At 36.8% G+C, this 22,689-nt stretch overlaps 1 protein-coding gene across 5 annotated transcripts; it reads left to right on the top strand.

Annotated features, from left to right (window-relative positions):
* Positions 1-6,422: 6,422 nt before the first annotated feature.
* On the top strand, positions 6,423-21,419 carry LOC141417549 (uncharacterized). 5 transcript variants are annotated; one of them, XR_012442193.1, is made up of 6 exons: positions 6,423-6,764; positions 11,194-11,375; positions 13,674-13,768; positions 14,530-14,741; positions 15,631-15,778; positions 16,725-21,419. XR_012442193.1 is itself a non-coding variant. In XM_074056748.1 (5 exons), exons 1-5 carry the CDS (start codon positions 6,685-6,687, stop codon positions 16,868-16,870), a joined length of 681 nt encoding a protein of 226 aa, XP_073912849.1. In that variant the 5' UTR covers positions 6,423-6,684; the 3' UTR covers positions 16,871-21,419. The 5 variants fall into 5 exon arrangements, 2 of the variants coding, with proteins under 2 accessions (XP_073912849.1, XP_073912850.1); XR_012442191.1 differs by lacking the exons at positions 11,194-11,375; positions 13,674-13,768 and adding an exon at positions 7,469-7,661; XM_074056748.1 differs by lacking the exon at positions 11,194-11,375.
* Positions 21,420-22,689: the final 1,270 nt, after the last annotated feature.

The following is a 22,689-nucleotide window of genomic DNA, read 5'->3' as shown; positions in this document are numbered from 1 at the left end:
CACTGAGAATCCCTTTGGAACACTGACTTAAATATTCATAATAAAAGACAGGATTATAATATAGGTACAGTGTGTGGGGGGGAGAATACTAGTGCAAGGGGAGGTATGTGAATGAAGGAGATTGAGGTGAGGGATATGGTTGATGGACTTCATATACCTATATGAAATAGAATGAAGAAACCTCTTGCAGTTGCTTTAAGTGGGGCAGGGAGTTGAAGGGGAGAGACAATGGGAGTGATCAAACTAACGTACAATATAAGTCTATTCAGAATTGTCAAGATGAATCCCTCCCTGAATAACAAATATGTCACAATAAAACAAACAAACAAAAAAGAAAGAAAAGTCAGCATGTTTTGCTGTAATTGTCAGATACTTGTCAATAATTCATACACACACAAATTTATGTATAGATAAATACACCATGTGTTAAGTTCCACTACGCCCCCTCAAAGAAAACCTCCCAGAAAACTCATATTCTTGCATTATCTTGTAAGATGCCTTGTCTCCATCAGGAAAGAATATGGTCCATGTGGCTTGAAGGCCAAGCCCAAAACACATACCTGTGGATGGCATTTAGTAGACGATTATGACTTTGATTTTTATCTTGATTTATATCCTTTGCATTGTTTCCCAAGTCATCCCAGCTTGAATATGAATTAAAGAGAGTTTTTGCTTTTGTTATAAAGTGTTGATTTTATGGACATCTTGGGGTGTGGGTTGAGGGGCTCTCTGGTAAGTTTCAGCTCATTCAGGACTTTGGAATTCAGATTTCCACCTGTCCCCAAGATCATGACTCTCTCTGTGACTCTACTATCACCTTTCACATTGTGAAGCAACTGTCACTCACTGCTTTGCCCTTTGTTTTCATTCTCTCACTCCCTTCTTCTCCCACTTCCTTTTTTTCTCTTTGCATACAGGGAAAAAAACCTTACATTTTAGTTTCTAATTTAGGAATTTGCTTTATTTATTAAATGGAATCAATATACCAAAAAAAGTTTGTAAGTGTGAAGTATGCGTGGATCATATACTGCAGTATGCCCTATTTAAAGCCTGTAAAGATGTGCTTGTTTTCTACTGAGCTGGAGATTTTATTATGATTTCAGAACCTTTTAACCCTTTTTTTAAAATTATTCATTTTTTTGGCAGTACTGGCAGTTGAACTTGGCCTGGAGTTTAATGTACAGGTGTGCTAATCCTTGAGCCATGCTCCAGTCCTTCTTGCATTGGTTATTTTTGAAATAAGGTCACACTTTATTTCAGAGATGGCTTGGACTGCAATTCTCCTATTTACCTTTCCCAAGTAATTGGGAGGGCAGGTATGTACAAATATGCCCAGCACTTTTTATTGGTTGAGATGGGGTCTCACCGTTTGCCCAAGGTGGCCTCAAACCAAGTTCCTCACTATTTCCACCTCCCTAGTAGCTAGGATGATAGGATGAACAACCTGGTCCTTTTTATTTTTTAAGACTATTTCTCCTTACTAGTGTGTTAATGGCCACAAAAGCAATAATTGTATCTTGTTCACTTGTGAACATATGCCCACCCCAGCACAGTACTCTTAGTTCACGCTCACCAACTTTGTGATAGATGAAGGGGTGGAAGAATATATGACCCCTTAGATGGAGGTAGAACAAGGAGTCACAGCAGATTCACTGAACATCTAGCCATGGTTTGAACTATTTCCAGGGGTGAGGTTTGAACTGTGATCCTCTTGATATCTGCCTCTTGAGTAGCCAGGATTACAGACATGAGCCACCTGCATACAGCTTGAAGGAGTCTTTCATTTGAGGTTGTCTGGAAAGCTATCTAGCAAGACCTCAGAAAGCATACTAAATCTCCAAAGTTACAGTAATATTGGGATATTTCTGCTCATTCTAAACAAATCTTTATTTTTATATCAATGTTTTATATTCAGAATTTTGTTCTTTTTTGAAAAAATAAAACATTTAGTAATTGTATAAGCTTTAGAATCCACAAGATTCAGCTCAGCTTCCTAATGAGGCAGGGTAATATTTTCTTTGGCGCTTTCATTTTTCTCTTGCTATATTCTTTTTCTTTCTACTTTTCCATCTTTTAGCTTCTTGAATTCCTTCCTTTTCTCCTTTCTTCCAATTTCCTTTCCTGATTTCCATCATTCTGAAACGGCCGCCATGTTGCCCAATAATTTAGACTGTCGACACTAGTGGTAGCAATTTGTCTTTACTCTTCTAACGCCTATCACTTGACTGTCTCTCACTACACAAGATTTGAGAGTCATTTCTAAAACAAAATCTGCACGATTTGTAACCTGATTAGATTTGGGGGTTGGAGATCGAGAAGTAGAGGAAGACACTAGCTTCTCATTACTGGGAGGTGGGTGGATTATTCGTCACACACAAACACACACAATATGCATGCAAATCAACCCACATATGAACCCAGACACAGAAAACACCAAACCAACAAAATCAGAGCTATGTGAGAGATTGTTTGAAAGGAGATTGCTCGCTGGTAAATGGATGGAATTGGAGAACATCATTCTGAGTGAGGTTAGCCTGGCCCAAAAGACCAAAAATCATATGTTCTCCCTCATATATGGACATTAAATCAAGGGCAAACACAACAAGGGGATTGGACTTTGAGCACACGATAAAAGCGAGAGCACACAAGGGAGGGGTGAGGATAGGTAAGACACCTAAAAAACTAGCTAGCATTTGTTGCCCTTAACGCAGAGAAACTAAAGCAGATACCTTAAAGCAACTGAGGCCAATAGGAAAAGGGGAACAGGTACTAGAGAAAAGGTTAGATCAAAAAGAATTAACCTAGAAGGTAACACCCACGCACAGGAAATCAATGTGAGTCAATGCCCTGTATTGCTATCCTTATCTCAACCAGCAAAAACCCTTGTTCCTTCCTATTATGGCTTATACTCTCTCTACAACAAAATTAGAGATAAGGGCAAAATAGTTTCTGCTAGGTATTGAGGGGGTGGGGGGAAGAGGGAGGGGGCGGAGTGGGTGGTAAGGGAGGGGTGGAGGCAGGGGGGAGAAATGAACCAAGCCTTGTATGCACATATGAATAATAAAAGGAAAAAAAGAAAGAAAGGAGATTGCTCAAGGGAAAACAATCACTTTTGCACTTAGAAATAGAGTAAAGGGAAGGTAAACTGGTCACAGAGGCAACTGAAGCATGTGTGGTCAAGGTGGGCCCACAAGAATCAGAAGGAAAAAAAAATTAGATTCAGGAGAGTGGCACAACACAAACATTAAAAGAAGAGCATGCTCTGTGAAGTGGGTGAATCAACCAAACCAGTCCCAGTGGAAGGCCAAGGAGAGTAGTACTAGCAGCTAGGTGATGCAGGAGCCCTTAGAGGCAAACACCTGTATTAACACACCTTTTCAGTGTTCTGTCCACCAAAACCATTTTGGGGAAAAAGGCCGAACGTGTTCAGAAGAATTCCTGTCTGCCATCTTTATAACAAGCTGAACATATCCAGAAGTATGCTATCTGGTATTTTAACCTTCCAAATATGTGCTCCATGACCTTGGGCAAAGCATGTCCAGGAATGTGTTTCACATTTTTCCTCGTTCAACCTTAAACTGACCGTGCTCAGTAATGTATCTAAAACTCTGCATGCTCAGGAAAGTGCCCACCCCAAAGAGTTTTCCTCTACGAATATGTATAGGATCCCTGAATAAAACCTGCAGACTTCTTATGTTGGAGGAGGGCACTGCTTTTGGAAAGAATAACTCCAGTGTTCTCCTTACTTGCTTCAGGTAATAAACCTTTCTCTATTCTTTTATCTTCTGGCCCTGCTCTTATTGGCATTGTATTCACCAGAAGAAAAATTCATTTTGTTCAGTTACAGGACTCAAAATAGGAGAACACATTTGGAAACCAAGATAGAGCCAGTACCTTGTATCTTAGCAAGAAACTTCTCTTTGGCATATGCAAAGTAGATGACTGAGGTTAGTTGAGAAATAGGTAGGTAATGGAAATCTGTAGACTAATAACATATTTAGATGCTTATAATGGGAAATATGACATTAAAAGCATGTAGGGGATGGTGTGTTTAATCAGACACGCATGGCTATAGAAATTTTACCCCCATGCAATACCACTCACCTCTGCAGAGAGCCAGGAGTTGGTCCATTATGTTTAAAAATAGGTATAAATATTCTTATAAGATAAAAAAAATAAAGAAATAAGGTAATGGACCAAGCAGATTGACTTACCTTGTTCATTTCACAGTAATGTCAATGCTTCTTCAAAATGTATTTTAATAACATGATACAACAGTGATATATACCATCACACACTAAGACGACAATATTTTCAAGTAACGAGTATTAGTGAAAGTGTGGAGAAATTAACAACTTCACACATTGCTAGTGGGAATGTAGAATAGTGATTTCACTGAAGAAACAGGCTGGTGTTCTACAAAATCTAGCCATCGAATTGTCCCAGACCATTACTCTCATTCTTAGGTTTTAACCTGAAAAACTGAGAAAAAATAAGTGTTCAAAATAAAAGTTGTAATAGAGTAATCATAGCAGCATATTCATAGTAGCCACAAGGGAACAACAACCCAAATTCCACCTACAGATAACTACATAAACAAAACATGTTATATGGATACAGTGGAATAGTATTCAGCTACAATATGGAATGAAGCAATGATGCTTGCTAAGACATGGGCAAACATTGAAACCCAAGATAAATTAGGTCATATGTTGTATTACATTTATATTAAACATCCAGAATAGCAAATCCAGAGACATGAAGCAGATTGTAGCTGCTGGGTCTGTGTGTTGGGGTGGATAGATGGTAACTGCTTCCTGGGTCCTAGGTTTCCTTCAGGAATGATGAAGATGTTTGGAGCTAAAAAGTGGTGATGGTTGTCCAGTATTGTGAATGCACTAAATGCTACTGGATTGCTAAGTTTAAATAACTAAAATGCTGAATTGCTACACAAGTTGATTTTTAAAACGGTTTTGACTATCGGTGGTATAAATCAGTGGTATAGCACTTGTGTGGCATGAGCAAGGCCTTGAGTTCCATTTTCAGCAATGCAAAAAATGAAAAAATAATATAAATAAGATGATTTTGACCACTGTTGTCTTGAAATTACCTACCGAGTGACATGCTTTTTAATATTGTTCAAAATTTGCAGATTCTTAAACCAACTTTATTAGACTAAGACATGTTAGTCTGACAAGTTTCTGTTTCTAAATCATACACATAGCTTCTAAATTGCTTCTTTTTAAAAATCATGATATAGTTAGCAGGTACTTATTTGGAAAGAAAGGAATAACATTTCTTCAAATTGGAAAAAACAGATTCTGGAGATATTTTGTTTCTGAAGAGACAGAGGCTATTCACCTATTAGAGAGTCATGAAGCCATGAATCTTCTACTTAGTGTATTCCAAGGAAAAGTACATGACTCGTTCAAGTTGCTAATCAGGACCAGAGTTTACTTGTTTTCCCATTTATAGTTATATCCTAGTACTTTGAAGAAAGAGCCAAGGCATTAATGGGTCTCTGTGATGCAGTGTAATTTCAGGAGTGTTAGAAAGGTTCTCATTCAAGACATGCCTGTAATTCCATTGTCAGAGAATGTCAATTTCTCATTTCTTATAGGATCCTCCAGTGAAGTGTAGGTATTCTTGGAAATGGTAGAGCTTTAAGCTCTATAAATATCAGCTAAATTAATCGAGGTGGGATCAGAGCTCAGCAGCAAAGGGAATAATTTTGCACCCTGCCCACTTTAGGATTTGAAGGTGTGAAAGGATGGATGAGGATGGAGCAACACTGGCACTCTCTCATTCCCTTACTCCACAGCCTACCAACAGTGGCTTGAGTGTTCCTCTCTTCTATGTCCTTTCAGTCTGCTCCCCTAACCAACTTGACTCTTGACTTACAGCTTCTCTGAGAAAGGGACAGCATTAAAAACAGCAATTTTCTAGTTTAAAGCCCTGAGCTAGTGTTTATTTCTGGCTTTTGGTTTCTCCCATTTGGGAGAAAGCACATCTTGAGTGACCTGTGCTCTAAGCGCAGTACCTCTTTTTTGGCACTGGTTCACTTTGTTTCAGGAACTAAACTGGCATGGGAGGCAGAGCTGAAACTCAGCATTACAGAGGTTTGTATTTCAACAAATTATTCAAGGTAGGGACAATGGAGACTATAACATAGTATGTAACTGACGTAAGTCACAAGATTCAGAACAGAGCTGGGCACCCCCGGGGCTGTACCTTGCCACTTCTGTGGAAAACATTCTCCAGAGCTCTTTGGGAGAGGATGACTCATGTCAGAGAGTATTTTTAGGAATCCGTTAACTCATATTTAGCTTAGAGATGTAAGATCCAATTGGAGAGGAGCTCTGAGCCGTTGCACACAAGCTGCTTTGAATGTTGTAATTGTACCACGGTATCTTGGTCTGTGGATTGAGTCATCTTCCAGTTAAGCAGGAGAAGAAAACAGAAAGAGGCTGTTGCTACAACAGAGCATTTGATAAGATGTTAAAGAAAACAAAGCCAGTAATAGCGTCATATTTTTCTTTATGGGGAACACTAGCTTGTGTTGAGCTCATATTGCAATAGTTTATTACATTTGCAAAGTCAGTCCCGGACATTTTTAGGATTCCATTAAAACATCAAAACTAGGGTTAGAGGAGTTACAGTCAAATATGTACAGGGTTGGCTGAAATGCGCTCAAGTGTTTTCATGTCACACTTCAGACATTTGGAGAAGGGGCAAATTGGAGTAACAGACTTTGCCTGTGCAAGGTAGGAAACAGTAGGAGACACCTCTCCCCTGGAATGTTAGATCCTCTGAAATGCTCTGTGCATTTGAGTGTATATGTGTGTATTATATGTATACATATGTATATAACTATGGATTTACCTTTTTTGTGTGTGTTTGTTCATAAGTATTATATGTGTATATTTGTGTATGCATGTGTATGTTTGTATTTTTGTTTGTATATATGTATACATTTGTATCTAGGTGGGTTAGTTATTGAATATCAATTCTGTTTAAACACAAATCAGTCTCCCCACCAGCTAGTAAGTATGTGATGCACAGTTTTCAAAGGTGAGTAATGAGTAATGTAAACTTTTTTTCAGTAACAGAAAAAAAAATGCCATCAAATGCCCTGAGAGTTATGTTTTAGTATAGTTTGGGTTTGGTGGCAAGAATTTCTCATTTTCTGGTAATGATGGAATGATCGAATGTCAAATCAATTAACAAGTCAATGCCAGAAAGGAAAGTCTGTGTGTGTGTGTGTGTGTGTGTGTGTGTGTGTGTAGGAGACAGAATGAGAAAGAGAGAGAGACAGAGAAAGAAAATATCAGTCAATTTCGGTGTCACATTTCTTAAAGTCTTGCTGTTTTTATCCAGCATGCCTACATTTTTCCCCTGGTGGATAGTTGGATTATTTTCCAGTATTGTTTTGCCTGAATGTATGCAATCTCTAACTATTCCTCTCCAGGGCATGCAAGTTTGTGTCGATTGATACTCTACCTGGCTTGTCCGGCTTTAACTCATGAACTTAAGAAGTGATTCCTCTCCCAGCTGAGCTGTGACAGCTCGGAGCTCTCCTGAATGCATTTCATAGCCTTTCCCCTTTCACCATCACTAGTGTGAAAACAGATGGTGCCTTTCCAGTCCAACAAGAAGCTACGGTAAACAATCTTAAAGAGAAAATTGGAAAGTTGATGTTTCCTTCTAAATAAACAAAAGATATAAGCCCAGATTTCCTCCTAAAACCAAACCACTGTAAAGTAGTCCTTTGCTAAGAGACAGAAAAATAAAAATACTACACAGTATTCTTACATTGAAACTTTGACCACAGTCTCCATGTTTCAGTCAGAGTGAAAAGCAGACTTAGTGCCCTCTCTCGGCAGTATAACAGACATATTGAATAATTCCTTAAAATCATGGCAACATTTCACTATGTTATAAGCACAAACTCTCCCTAATCTGTGGATTTTCATAAAGAGTCACCCCTGCTTTCTACCCGGTGGACAGTAGGTTTTGGTGGTACTGGGATTTGAACTCCGGGCCTTTCACCTGCTTTTTTTTTTTTTTTTTTTTTGCTTTGTTTTTCATGTAGGGTCCAGCATGTTTTAACTGAGTTGCCTTAGATTGGTGATCCTCCTATCTGGGTCTGTCACATAGCTGCAATTAAAGGTGTGCACCACCACACCAGGCTCACCAAAGCATTTACTGGCTCGGAATTCATGAGAAGTCAAGAATGATCAATCTTTCATTTTTAATATGAAAGATTAGTAACTAGTAAAAACAATTTCTAGAACAGCACAGTCGCTCAAACATGAACTTTGTGTTTTTATTCCCTGGTTAATTGGATCTCAGTAACTATTTTTTACTCATATACAAATGGCACTAAATCCTGGTGAAGATTCACCAGGATGGCAGCTATAAAGTACAATTATGCTAACTAAATGATTTCACCTGGTGAATAGAGTTTAATGTTCTTCCTTTCCATACTTAAAAGTGTCTGCCAAAGAATGACAATGGCATTTTAACATAATTGGTATTGAACTCTTCCTGCTGACAATAAGTGGCTATTAGCTTCATTTACTTTGTGAAGCCACTCCTTGCTCAGAAGCAAAAGATTATATTATCTTCATAAAGGGAAGTACCTGGCTTCCCATAGATTTATAAATGAGATTGCTGTACATTTGGTGAAGGAAGTGAGTAAACTGAGTATGGATGTCTGCATTCACAGTAGTCTCTTTCCAAAATATTGAAGATTTCTGATTAGCAGTTATTAACCAGCTCATTCATTTCTTGCAAAGGGCTTCTTTCTCTTTTCGTGATGATACATGGTTGTCTTTTTAAAAATTTATTAGCATGTATAATATGGGATTCATTGTCACATTTACATGTGTGTTTATAATGTATTTTCATTAGATTCATCCTCCATTACTCTGTACTGCTTTCTCTGTGTGTTTGAGGAGATCAGTATAATGCTGTAATATCAGAAGGTTTCATTGCTCTATTTTCACACACAAATACAAAACACATCCACAATATTTGCCCTCCTTAACCCTCTCCACTTACTCTCTCCTCTCCACTGGTACCCACATCAGGACAGGTCCTGTTTACATTCCTGTCCTTCATTTTTTTTAAGTGTATATTGATTGTACAAGGGGTGTTTACCTTGGTATTACACACATGTCTATATCATACTTTAGTCAGTTTAATACCCTGTATTACTTACTCTTTCTCAATTGCCCTGCTTCTCTGTTACTCAACAGCTTTCAGTGCATTTCCTTATGCTATCTTTTACATAGTGCAATGTGTTTCAGTATTATTCACTCTCTGTCATCCCCTTTTCCTCTTCTGCCTCCCTTAGTCCCCTCCAACAGATCCATTATTATAATCATATTCTCTCATATATATACAGATATGTGTCTATAAGATTATATATGCATTTATGTGTAAATTTATGTTATCGGTCTAGCTGTCACATAAGAGGGAAAACATGTGCCCTTCATCCTTCTTCAAGGCCTTGCACTTGCTTTAAGTTATTCTTTAGATCGTGTCTTGCATTTTTGCCCTGGCTTGCCTGAACTGTGATCTTCCAGATCCCCTCCCCCATACCTGGGATTACAGATGTGAGCCACCATTCCAGCCTGAATGCATTCATAATAGACACAATTCCTAAGGTTTCATCATTTTTTTCCCAAACTTCTACTGATTTGTGATTCCTCATTTTAACAACTCCTAGAGAGAGTTTTTAATAAAAATCAAATACTGGATTAAGAATTGAGGTTAAAAGGATATTAGGCTATAAATTAACTTGAAAACTACTTTGATTTTGTCACTAGGTAAGTTGTATGGTCCTTCAAGAATAATTTCACTTTCTCAGAATTTTTTATTTTATTTTCAAATGAGTGTGTAAAATTGATGAATTGTAATGACTATTTTTGTTGTCAACATCAATGATTCTCAACCATTGAAGACTGTTCAAGGTGAGTTGTAGTAAAACCAACCTTGGAAGGGGTGTGTTATCACAGAATGCTTCATCACATGTTTGGGCCAGTATTTCTGGTGCTACGTACTAGATAGCTAGTCCCCTATTTCTTTTTCTTCCTGAAAAAACAGTTGGACCATGTTTTTGGGAGATTTCTTACAGTTACATTTGTCCAGGTGACAAATATATAACCCATAGTTTATGGTCTGAAGTGATGCATACCATTTCCAAGTATAAAACTCTTTCATGCAAAATTCCCAGTACCTTCTCCTTCACCATTTTAATGCACAGGAGCATGGTGGCTTTGGGAGTCTTGAACTTGGTGGGGAAATAAAACTTAGTGATCTGGGCATCTGAGTCACTTTCTAGGAGAAAGCCATCTTCTGATTAGAAACACCCATTTCTATACTTTCCCTTTAGGAAAAGTAGACCTCTCTTGCTTTAGAACAAGAAATAAGTCTCTATTGTTGTACAGCTTTTTGATAGTTGTATTTTTGCTTTCTAGAGCAGCTAGCATTACCTTGTTATTACTTTCATTTTCCAAAAACCTGCCTGGATTGACAGCTTTAGGAGCTGGAGGTATAGCTTAGTCACAAGTATTTACCTAGCACGTGAGATGTGCTGGGTTCAATCTTCAACACTCACTGCTAAATAAATAAATATTACATATATAAAAATAACTTCAATACTAAGTAAATATTAAATAAAAAACCTTCAAATCAGTCCACAGATTTGAAAGCAAGAAATCTATGCAATAAACTCAGACAATGCCATAAAACTTAGTTTATCAATTTTAACCTTATTGGAGTTAATGGTTGAAGCTGATTAGGTTAACTTTTCCTACTACTTCCTCTTTTTAAAAAAATTTCTTTACTTAATCTTGTGAAATGTTGTGAGGCTGTCATAGAGGCCCCATATAAATTATCTCTGAACATACATTTTTGTGTCAATTTGTTCTGCTAAATTTAAATTCACATATTCCCTTAGTTCATTTTTTCAGAAACCTGTCTTTTGACCTATGTCTTAGAGACAGCCAGGAGTTTTGATTTATACCTCCTATTTCAATGCTGTGTGTAGTCTAACAGAGAAGAAAATCCACTCAAGAATGGGGGTTACTTTCTTTGCTAGAAGACTGAGACTGAGCATCACTTAAATGCTGCCATGCCAAGGTTGCTGTTCAATTCTGTGAACTTGCTCATTTTTCCCACTCGCAGATTATGTGCATGGAATTTCAAAGTACAAAGGCCATAGAGAAGACGGACATTTTAATATTGGTATCCTGACAACTATGTGTGTTTTCAGATTCTCTACCACATGGTATTATCAGAAATCATGACAAGGAGAAACGATTACAAAAGTAAAAAGCTTTTCTCATCTGCTTTTTTGATGGAATCTGGTATGGATTACTATATTTCTATTTCTCCATATCTTTCCCACTAAATCACCACTTTCTACTCTAACCAATGAACTTTATATGAGGTCTTGTTAGGAAGGGAGGTTCTCCTGAGCCCTTATGTAACTGAAAACGGTGGGCTGATATCTTGGTGAGTGCAAAGCCAAAACAAGCATAGCCAGGAAATAAGAGTGGCAAAAGATTAATTATCTGCAGCAGGCAGGGACTGTGGGATTTACTTCCAAAGCAATGCCCTTCCTAAACATGGGAAGTGTAGGGATTTTATTCACTTTAGTGGTACATTTCTATGTACCCTCAATTTAAGGTAATAGTTCAAGAGGGAAAGATGGTGACTGGCACAAGGTCATAGAGTATATGTTCACAAGTCCTTGAGTTCAAAATCGAAGAAGTATAAGTAGATAATATTGAAGAGCTTATGTCTTGATTCTAAAGCATAAAACTTCTACAGTCTGCTTTCCTGGGTTCAAGCAGACATTGTTTAGATGTCCAGTTCTTGGAGTGACATAAATGTCTGAATATGGATTGCAATACATCATAACAGAGATATATTGAAAGAGAGGACAATAATCTCTTAATTCCTTAACTTCAGATCTAGGATTTACTTTGTTCTTGCTGACTGTACCACTGCCTTGTGCTACAATCTGAGCCTCATTTTCCTCATCTGCAATTTGAGTGCTTTGTAATAGCTGCATTGTGATGCCCTCTTCCAAAGAACCAACAACTATCAACTAAAGGTTAATTATCAGGAACACTTATGCATGGAACAAATAGTTTGTGCTCTTGGAGGTTAAAAAAAAAGTCTCATGACACAGGACAATTGTTTTTATCTGTAATAAAGATTCTTTGAAAAAATATAGTCATCAAACTCTATGACATTTTTTGATTTAATTGAATTATCTAAGCCCCAAACTTGATTGAACAATTCAATTTGGTAAAAGATTTCATTGGTTCATACTGTCAGTCCTCTGACATAAGTGGAAAGGTACACTAGAAAACACATTGGTCTAGGGACAGAGGACACCTAAATTACTTGGTTATAAAAGGTTTTGAACTGCCAGAGTTTTATATTAAAATTAAATAATTTCCTGTTATGGAAAACATATTTTATAAATTAGATCTTGAACAGTGCAAATTAATCTCCAGTGGAAAAGAGCAGTGTTTTAAGCACAATGAGAAGGAAACTGGAAATTATTTAAAAGAACATTTTAAAGAGGTAGGTAGTTTCAGTACCCAAGGATAATCAATGAGTAGGGCACCAAAAAATTACCATAAAGTTAGTAGCTTTAAATAACACAGATGTATCTTATTATTCTGGAGGTGAAAAGTCCAAAATGGGTTTCACTTACCTAAAATTAGGACTACATTTTTTTCTGGAATCTCTAGGAGATAATCTGTTTTGACTGTGGCTCACTTCCTCTTTTGACCAAAACTTGTGTCAGACTTCTCTGAGTTCTTTTTGACTAAAGCAGATCTTGGGCTTCTAACTCTGTTTTTGTTGAGTCCAGTTTGAACAACAATACTGTGAAAGTCAATTTAATGACAATTTCCTACCCTTAGTATCTGACCAGTCTGTTTATCCCATTGCCCTGGTATATATTCACCATAATACTATCAAGGCAGTATAGCCAGAATCCCCTTATCTTTAATGTTTCTTCCCAGTAATTTTCTATCTACTCACTCCCACCCTACTTCTTGGTTATTCTCACTATCCTCACTGTTCTTGTTGAAATCATTGTTGAATCCAGTCTCATCCATTGCAAGACTCCATCTCAGTGCTCCCTAGGGCTATTGTCACAGCCCCTGGAATCCTTTGATAAAGTTGGTTCTGCCATATTCAACAAGGGTTTAGATCAATTTTATCCAAAAACATTTTTCTTGCCTTTGATGGGGCTCTGACATGTTACTCCAAAATATGACTCTGAAAGATCAGAATATGTCACCTGAAAACATGACTGTGGGAGACCAGAATATGTCATCTCAAAATACTTATCTTTAGCATAAGAGTTATTTTGAGATGGTTATTTGGAGAAACTGGACATAGAAAAAGCTCTGAAATGTTAACATTTTAGAAGAAAATTTTATATCTATAAAGGAAATCTCCATTGGAAAGGTGACCTCTTTTTCCAGGAAAAGGAAGCTAACTTTGTCATTGGAGTTTCCTATCACTGGAGAAGTCATTTGTCTAAAATTGCATAGTGTACTTTACCTTTGTTTCAGGTGATTTTCTTGACCATCTCAATACAACAGGTTTTCCCCTACACCTTTCTTTCTTTGTTTTAGGAAACAACAGTACTTAAACCTGAAATCTAAGGTAATTCTTGAGATCTACTATAGAGATTTACTCAATTCTCTGAATACTTCCATATATACAGCAGGTATATATCTAAATAATCTGTTTGTTTTATCTTGTTAATTTTTTGTTACAAAGAGTCCCAACTAAGAATTTACAAAAGATGGGAGAGAAATTATTTCTCGTCTATTTTTTTCTTTTTAGCTTCTAGAATTTACTTGTATACTTGGTTCATAGCATCTTCCTCCATCTTCAAACCCAACAGTTTAACATCTTCAAAGCTCTCTGTGACTTCGACCCTTCTGTCTCCCTGTCCCCACTCAGGACTCCTTTTTTACATAAGATTCACCTGGTTAATTCAGAGTAAGTTTCCCATTTCAGGGTCAGTTGATTTGCAACATTCTGTCTACAAGCTTAGCGCCCTTTGTCATGTAACCTAACTATTCACAGGTCCTGTGTAGAGTAGGATGTGGACATTGAATGACAAATAAACATGCCACTATGGAATTGGTATCATTTTGGACCAAAGACAATTAAGAAGAAGCAGATGTAAGACGAGCCCTCTTCCTTGCTCCATTGCCTAGGGAAGGTCATAATTTTATAAAGAAACCCGCTTCTACACACATGCACCAGAAAGGACAGAAGTTAGTTACCTGAGAAAACTCTAGACTCTTATTATCTTGGGGACACACCAGAGAAATACAAATAAACACCTTCTTAGTTGTATTTCCTCAACCCTTAGCTTGCCCTTATGTTTATAGTTCCACAGTTTGCTTCACCAGGAATCTAAAAGTTCCTGACCTGTATCTTGTCACTTCATCAAAACCTTATTGTTCTGTGACACAGGTTACTCCAGAGGCACCTGCACATCCATGTTTATTGCGGCACTATTCACAATAGCCAAGTTATGGAAACAGCCAAGATGCCCCACCACTGACGAATGGATTAAGAAAATGTGGTATCTGTACACAATGGAATTTTATGCAGCTATGAAGAAGAATGAAATGTTATCATTCGCTGGTAAATGGATGGAATTGGAGAACATCATTCTGAGTGAGGTTAGCCTGGCCCAAAAGACCAAAAATCATATGTTCTCCCTCATATGTGGACATTAGATCAAGGGCAAACACAACAAGGGGATTGGACTTTGAGCACATGATAAAAGCGAGAGCACACAAGGGAGGAGTGAGGATAGGTAAGACACCTAAAAAATTAGTTAGCATTTGTTGCCCTTAATGCAGAGAAACTAAAGCAGATACCTTAAAGCAACTGAGGCCAATAGGAAAAGGGGACCAGGAACTAGAGAAAAGGTGAGATCAAAAAGAATTAACCTAGAAGGTAACACACACGCACAGGAAATTAATGTGAGTCAACTCCCTGTATAGCTATCCTTATCTCAACCAGCAAAAACTGTTGTTCCTTCCTATTATTGCTTATACTCTCTCTGCAACAAAATTAGAAATAAGGGCCAAATAGTTTCTGCTGGGTATTGAGGGGGTGGGAGGGAGAGGGAGGGGGCGGAGTGGGTGGTAAGGGAGGGGGTGGGGGCAGGGAGGAGAAATGACTCAAGCCTTGTATGCATATATGAATAAAAAAAAACTTATTGTTATTTTGCTATGATGCAATATAAGCCTGTTCTAAGCATTCTATAGAGTTACTCACCTCAAAGTTCCCCTGTGTGTATGCACAATGCACTCATTAACAAAGTTCTGCTTGATTTTGTCTGTTAATGTCTTTTACCAGTTGAATTTACAAGGCTCCAGCCAATGTACATAAGCTTAGTAGAAAAAAGAAAGTGTTTTTCTCCCCTACAACATCTTTGAGAGGGAATTTATTATAATACTACCACAGATATCTCCCATTTAAATGGAGAGGGCTACTTCTAATTCATGTAATGATGTATCTATCCACTCATCAAGTGTTCACTAAACACATGTTTTGTTCCAGGCTCTGTGTAATCCTGAATTTAGAGAGCTAAACAAGACAAATGGGATTCTTGCCCTTCAGGAGCTCCTTCTGAGACAACAGAAAGAACAAAAAAAGAACTCAGTAGCACCTCCCATGGATGTCAAGGTTCCCAGGGGCCATCTGGAGAGTACGTGCACCTCTTTGATAAAAATTTTGAAAGCTGCAGGGGTTTCAGTCCAACAGGGTGAAATCAGAGTTCATAGCACAAAGACCCTGTTTTCCTGACAGGTCTGAGTATTAACAGGAAACACTCCTCAGAGTTCTGTCTCACAGAATCTACTGAGCAGGTTGAATAATCATCAAGAAATCTCTCTGGAGAGCAAATTTAAATGTAGGTGAGTCATCTGCAGGGAATTTTGGGGGTTCTCTCTCCATTAGAACACCTTTTGCAATGAGGAATTCTTGACTTCTTGACTTCTAAGCTCTTGATAAATGTCTCACAGGCAGACAGTCGTAAAATGGCCCAAATCCCTATCAGGTGCATTCTCTCCCATTGTACAGATTTAAGATCTTTTCAAATAGTGTTGATCCTGGCTCCTGCATGAATGTCAATCGGCCATGTGACCATTGTATTTTGGCTGCCATGGGGAGGAGGTAAAATGCTAGTATGTGCAAATCACTAATTGGTGATCAATAAGAAGAAGGTCATGAGAAGGAGAGAAGAGAAAGGAAATGAAAGCAAAAAGTAGGCCAGAATCCTATAAAATTACTTTTTAATAATTGCCTTTACTTTCTCAGTGTTCCTGGCACATGCCTGACCTTCCTCACCTTTCACAAAAATGTTTCATCTACCTGCTGCCCTTTTCCTTCCTTCTCTCATCTTTCCTCCCACCAGCTATTTGGAAGGAGAAAACTATCTAGAAGTGAAAGATAATACCCTCTTATATATATATATATATATATATATATATATATATATATATATATATAAAAGATGAAATTCTTCCCTGATTGGGGACATCTTGGCTGCTGCTCTGTCTCATATCTCAGGCCACAAGAGCCCAGCAGAGACATTGGCCTCAGCCAAGCTATCTTTGTATGACCACACAGCAAAGATCTATTTCTCTTCTCAGTGTTTATTCACATCAGCACTCCACACTGTCATCCTCCACGACTGTCAACAAGAAAGAAAAGCCTCAACCAGTTTTCATGCCGAAGACTGAAATTTTTGGATGGACATGGAAGAATCTGTAAAATTAATGATTTTTTTTTCAAATGAAAACTAGCTGATGGAGAAACGTGCAACTGTGTGTTGTGGTGTCAGGTGAGTTAGAGTATCACTGACATCACACTATATTGATTAAATATTCCATAAACCATTGTGATGTTTTTGGACATGCATTATGTTCCCCCAGGAAAATATTCAATATATGGGCAAATTTAAGAGCAACTCTTGAAAACAATAATCACAATTCTGTTAAGTAGTAGTTGGAGAACTTGTGGAAGATATTAATAGGAGACACTCTACTTTTAACATCTTTTTCTGCAAACATCCCATTTCCTTTGGAACTATACAAAAAACCAAACCCTTTGTAGAATTTCCTTCAAAATTTTTCTTCAATATGAGCACTCATTTTAAAGTACCATTTTCTTTATTATCTCTACAGTGACTTTTATTCAAAGTCAGGGATTTAAAGGAAAAGGAAGAGAAACTAAAAAATCTATCAATGTGTGGACATCTCCAGCTATTTGTTATAACTAAAACAAACTCTAACAAATGCTATTAAACTCTTCCTATCTTCCTCTTACTCCTCCTAAGCCTCCTTCTCCTTTTTCTCTGAGTTCTTTTTATATTTTAGGAATTTCAGTTTTGTTCTTGAAAAGTCAAGTTACACACAATTCATTCAAAGAACATTTATTTACTCTCAAAACTAGCATATTCATGACCACCAATGTAAGGAACACTTTGGTATCTGAACATCCTAACATGTATGAGATACCAAGTCATTTCCTTCTATAAGTTTTGCTGAAAAGGACAGCAGGCAGCATAAAACACTGTGACTGAAAAAAAGCAGGATTCACAGGTTCTGTGGACATCATGAATCTGTATTCTATATATATTTCTATGAAAATCACTTCTAAATTCCAGCAAAAGTGTCATGTTTAGAAGGTGCTCCAAAATTATAGAGAACTACAGTATAAACAAAGAAACTTTGTATTACCCTAAATGCCAAATGTCTAGGATAGTGAAATGTGCTTGAAATGGGAATGTAAATATAAAAATACAACACTGATTATTTAGAACTGAATGTAGATTTCGTGTGATTATGAAGCACCTAGAATTTAAAGTGTAACCCCAGCTCACATAGACAACACAAGGCAATACAAAATACAACCTGTCTGATAACTGAGTCAAATTTTCAAGGAGGATTAGCCATTTAATGTCCAATAAAAAAGTGGCCCAAATTTTCCTTTCTGTTTAATTTTGTGATGGTGAGAATCAAAGCCAGGACCTTATGCATGCTAGGCAAGTGCTTTACCACTGAGCTGTAGCCCCAGCCTCAACTTACTTTCTTTCACCAGAAATACTGGTGGGAATGAAAGCTTCATGCTATCATAAGTCATTCCACAGGTGTCTGTCCTCCATCTCACTGGCATCCAGTCCTGTGTGAGATGCATTTGAGACAGAGAGAACAGGATGACCAAGGACCCTGTCTTCACTGGTCCTGAAGCTAAGAGTGCAAGAAAGACATGAAATCAAATCACTAATAAGTGCTCAAAAGAGAAAGAGATAGTGTGGAGTTGTGGCTAAATGTTGAAAATGTGATTTCAGATTGCTCACCTTCCAATTCTGTGATTTTGGTTCCAACACTGGCAGGGAATGACCTTGAGCCAGATGCGACATCTCGAAACCTAAGTTTCTCCAGAGAATTCCTATTAGCTCCATGAGAGTGCCAGCCAAGGATTAAGTGCATTAACTCTTCTGAACTGCTCACACTGCATGCTTGCCATAGAGGAGAATTCAGATGTGTAAGCCATGATTACTTTTGCAAAATTTACTCTTTGAAATTCATATTTAGATTCCTGTTTTGTGAATTATACACTAGCCACAGAAATTGGATTTTAAAATTCATAATAACATGAAGATATTTAGACATAAGCACTATCTTCTTTTAGTATTTCATTAGTATTCAAACTTTAACATAACATAGAATGGAAGACAATTAAAAATAAATGTTTTTTTTATTACCTACATTTTCTAAGCAAGGAGTGGACTAAGTAAAGAAAGCCAAACCCTTATCTTGGGTTATACTCAAAACCTTCTCTCAAGGTCTATATCTTGGGCTGGAGGTGTGGTTCAAGCAACAGAGTGCCTGCCTAGCAAGCCTGAAACCCTGAGTTCAAACCCTTGTACTGCCAAAAAAAAAAAAAAATAAATTAAAAAAAGATCTGCTTCTTGAGAAACCAAAACTAAGACAATGAACATTTCTTCTTTTGTTAATTTTTCACATTAACCATTGTTTAAAGAAGCAGATGTCATTATAACTAATATTACTGGGAACTGGATTAATTTCAGACATAATTCTTTGGTAGCACTAGCATTTGAATTCAGGGCTTTGCACTCAGTAGCCAGGCACTGTACCACTAGAAGGCACTCCTTCAGTCCTTTTTGGTGTAGTTATTTTGGAGATAAGGCCAATTACTTTTTGCTCATGTTGCCCTGGACCATAATCCCCCCAGTTTACATTTCACACTGTAACTGGGATGACGGGGGATTGCCACTGTGCCCAGCTATTGGCTTAGATGGGGTCTTTTGAACATTTTCCTGGGGCTAGCCTTGAACTGCCATCCTCCATTATCTCAGTCTCTCAAGAAGCTAGAATTATGAGTGTGAGCCACACATGCCTGGCTATAATTCTGAAGAACTTTAAACTATTAATTACATATACTGTAGCTTTGCACAGTCTCAGTTCAACTCCCAGTTCATTAACTCAGGGAAACATCTCCCAAAAACAGATGAGGAAAATCCCATTGTATCTATATTTTATAGATCCGGCAATTGAATGAAGGTGGGTCAGTGTTATGCCTCCTGGTAGACAAGACATCAAACCAAGTTTTAAATTCCTACTCCCTATGAAAGTTTGAAGTATCAACTGTTTGAGTTAAACAATCAAGAATTAAGCTCATTTTGTTAATGTGACTTGTATTTCACACTAAAATAAGTGGGCAAGGCTATTTTAACAACTTTGCATGTATGTATACATTTGTTCATGTGTGTGTGTGTGTGTGATGCTACATTATACAAATGCTGGGATTGCAAGACACAAACAGAAGTGCTAAAGGAATTTTCACATATTACTCTGGTTCACAAATTGTATTTAGCTAATCACTTAACAAAATGCTTGGAAGTCTTAATTTTGATGTACTCTTTCAAGTACAGTTTGTGTATATATTTGAAGATAAGTGGTTTTCTTTTTGCATTAGATTAACTTATTTCAACTAAGTTTTGCTTTGAGGACCGGAGGAAAATAGGAGCCATGAAAAGGAAATTAGATGGGACACAGAAAACATTTTAACTTGAAAACAGAGGAAACTCTTGTAGTATACACAAAATGAACCATAGCTTAAAATGTATTCATGAATGGATCATGAGCAAATTATCTACAACTGTATTAAACCAGAAGGAAAAAAGTTCAGCTTTTCACTATGTGTTCAATTAATCATCTGTGGGAACTGCATTATTTTAATTTATTTTTCGAGTTGATTAAAAGTATTGATGCATTGTATTTCAGGCTGTGTCTGAAACAAAAATTGGTTCAATTCTGTGTCCCAAGGATTTGCTAATTGTCTTATGTATATGATTTCTTTGGTTCAAAATTATTTGAGAGTAAATATTCCCTTTCCTCAGCATCTTGCCACCCTATTAATAATACACTCCAAATTAATTCAAGCTTTACTTCTTAATCTTATATTAGTTGGCTCCAAATTCATATTCACCTAGGCTATATTCATTCTCTTACTCTGACTCTTTAGATGTTAGTGTAATTTTCATAGCATTTGTTTCTCAGAGTATGAGGATTTGGTACCCACCCTGTCCCTTGGGTCTTTGCCCATCTTGGTGAATCTTTCACGGACCCCACAAGTAGTGGTTGGGAAGTAAGTATTCTGATATATTTGATGATAAGTGTGGAGTTAAAAAAAGTTGGAGAAAAGTTGAATAATCTTTTATGCTCATCAAATAATTCATTATTTTTAATGGGAAGAGAAGAGATGTAATTTTAGAAGCTGGTACCCTTCTAGGTGCTTGCTCTTAGAGTAATGGGAAGCCTGTAATGTGGATTCCTGAATGGTAGTAGACATACAGATCAAATGGGGAAGTAGGAATGATGAACCAGAGAGACACATGAAAAAGAAAAATCAAGGTTCAGGAAAGGGAGGGATTAGAAGAAAACCAATTCTATCTCGCTACATAGCTTTGAGCTGTTTTCCCTTCTAGATACTAACATGAACAAGTTAGTAATGCTTACACTTAGCAAACTTACTAGGGTTTACAATCCTGAAAAAAACAAGTCTGAAAGAAGGAAAGGATAATTCAGCAAATATCAGAGGTGGCAAAGCAGAGCTGTGCCTCTGGATATCCCACACTTAGAGGTCCTCAGGGTCCAGCCTGCTTCAGTGCTACATGTGTTTCTCACACACTGCTTAATTCCTTTTCCCATCATCCAATTCTGATTTAAAACTTAATCCAGTACATAAACTAAGTTTTCACTAGCTGTAAAATATGTTTCTTACTCTGGTTTTGATGTTTAGAAGGATTTGAAGGAAAAATTAGAAGGGTCACCTTGGCAAAAGGCAAGAAATAATATCTCAGTGTGATGGAAAGAAATATTTACTTAGAAAGTTAACTGTTTCTTAATAATATATATATATGTTTAAGGATTAAAAAAACAAACATTAAGTATTTTATGCCTTCTCAGGCATGGAAGAGGTGTATAATTTAATACATTATATATTTTGTTTTATTGCTGTTTTGCAATAAAATTGTTCACAACATAGTTTGAAAGATAAGAAAAATGGCTAATTTATATATTTGATCTTTGTAATATTTGTAATTTCATACCCTGAATTTCATATGCAACACATTATAATAGTTAAAACATCTCAATACACATTAATGCTACCTAATTTATGCCAGTAAAATTACCGGCACCTAATATTGCGTGAATAACTAAATATAAAATGTCCCTGTATTATCTGTAAAGTAGCTAACTATTTCATCAGTTCTGGTTGCTTTTAACATATTTAGATAGTTGTATAAATTGAGGTAGTGTTCCTTTATTGTTCAGGCAATAAACAGACTTTGCTAGCCAATTATGTAACATAAATGAAATAAGAGCAGAATAACATAAAACTTTTTAGAATTTTATTAGTCCTTAGGGACATAGTAGAAAAGAACTAATCATTAACCTTTCAGATATTCTAATAATTTTAGCTTCTCATTTGATTAGAAATTCATTCGCAGACCTCTAATTCCAACATTGTGCATATAATGACAAGTATTAAATCAATGTAAGAAACATGAAATTACGGACTAACATATCAAAATATATTTAATTTACTTAAAACAGCATGAAATGTATGCATAAAAGACAATGCTGAAGGCTATTTTAGCGTGAGCTCTGGGCACAAATAGTAAAAATACCAGTTGGTAGAATTTGAAAACATATGTGTACTTGGAAATATTTGAGATCTGGTATTTATACTATTTATTATCCAGGAACTGTCAAAGTGAGCTAAGAACTAAAGCATTAGTCTCAGGTCAGTTACTCACCTGAGATCCCTTGCAAAACTAAATAAAAACTCCTTATATGAGATGCTCAACAGTTCAGCCAGCAAGGGCTCTTCACTCAAGAGTTATACAGCACAGCATCTGTGAAAGTCAACAACAAAAACAAAAATCAAGTCTCAATTCAATGATTTGAAATAATAATGATAATCTGACAGTATTTTTAAGAGGATAACATTGAAGGCTTTCATGAATAGATATAATCAGAAATAATATGAGAACTAATTATGGGATTTTATCTACATGGTAGT

This window comes from Castor canadensis, chromosome 15 (assembly GCF_047511655.1).
Source record: "Castor canadensis chromosome 15, mCasCan1.hap1v2, whole genome shotgun sequence".
Taxonomy (NCBI): domain Eukaryota; kingdom Metazoa; phylum Chordata; class Mammalia; order Rodentia; family Castoridae; genus Castor; species Castor canadensis.
The sequence above is the reverse complement of the archived record's forward strand: the minus strand, read 5'-3'. Positions and strand labels throughout refer to the sequence as shown.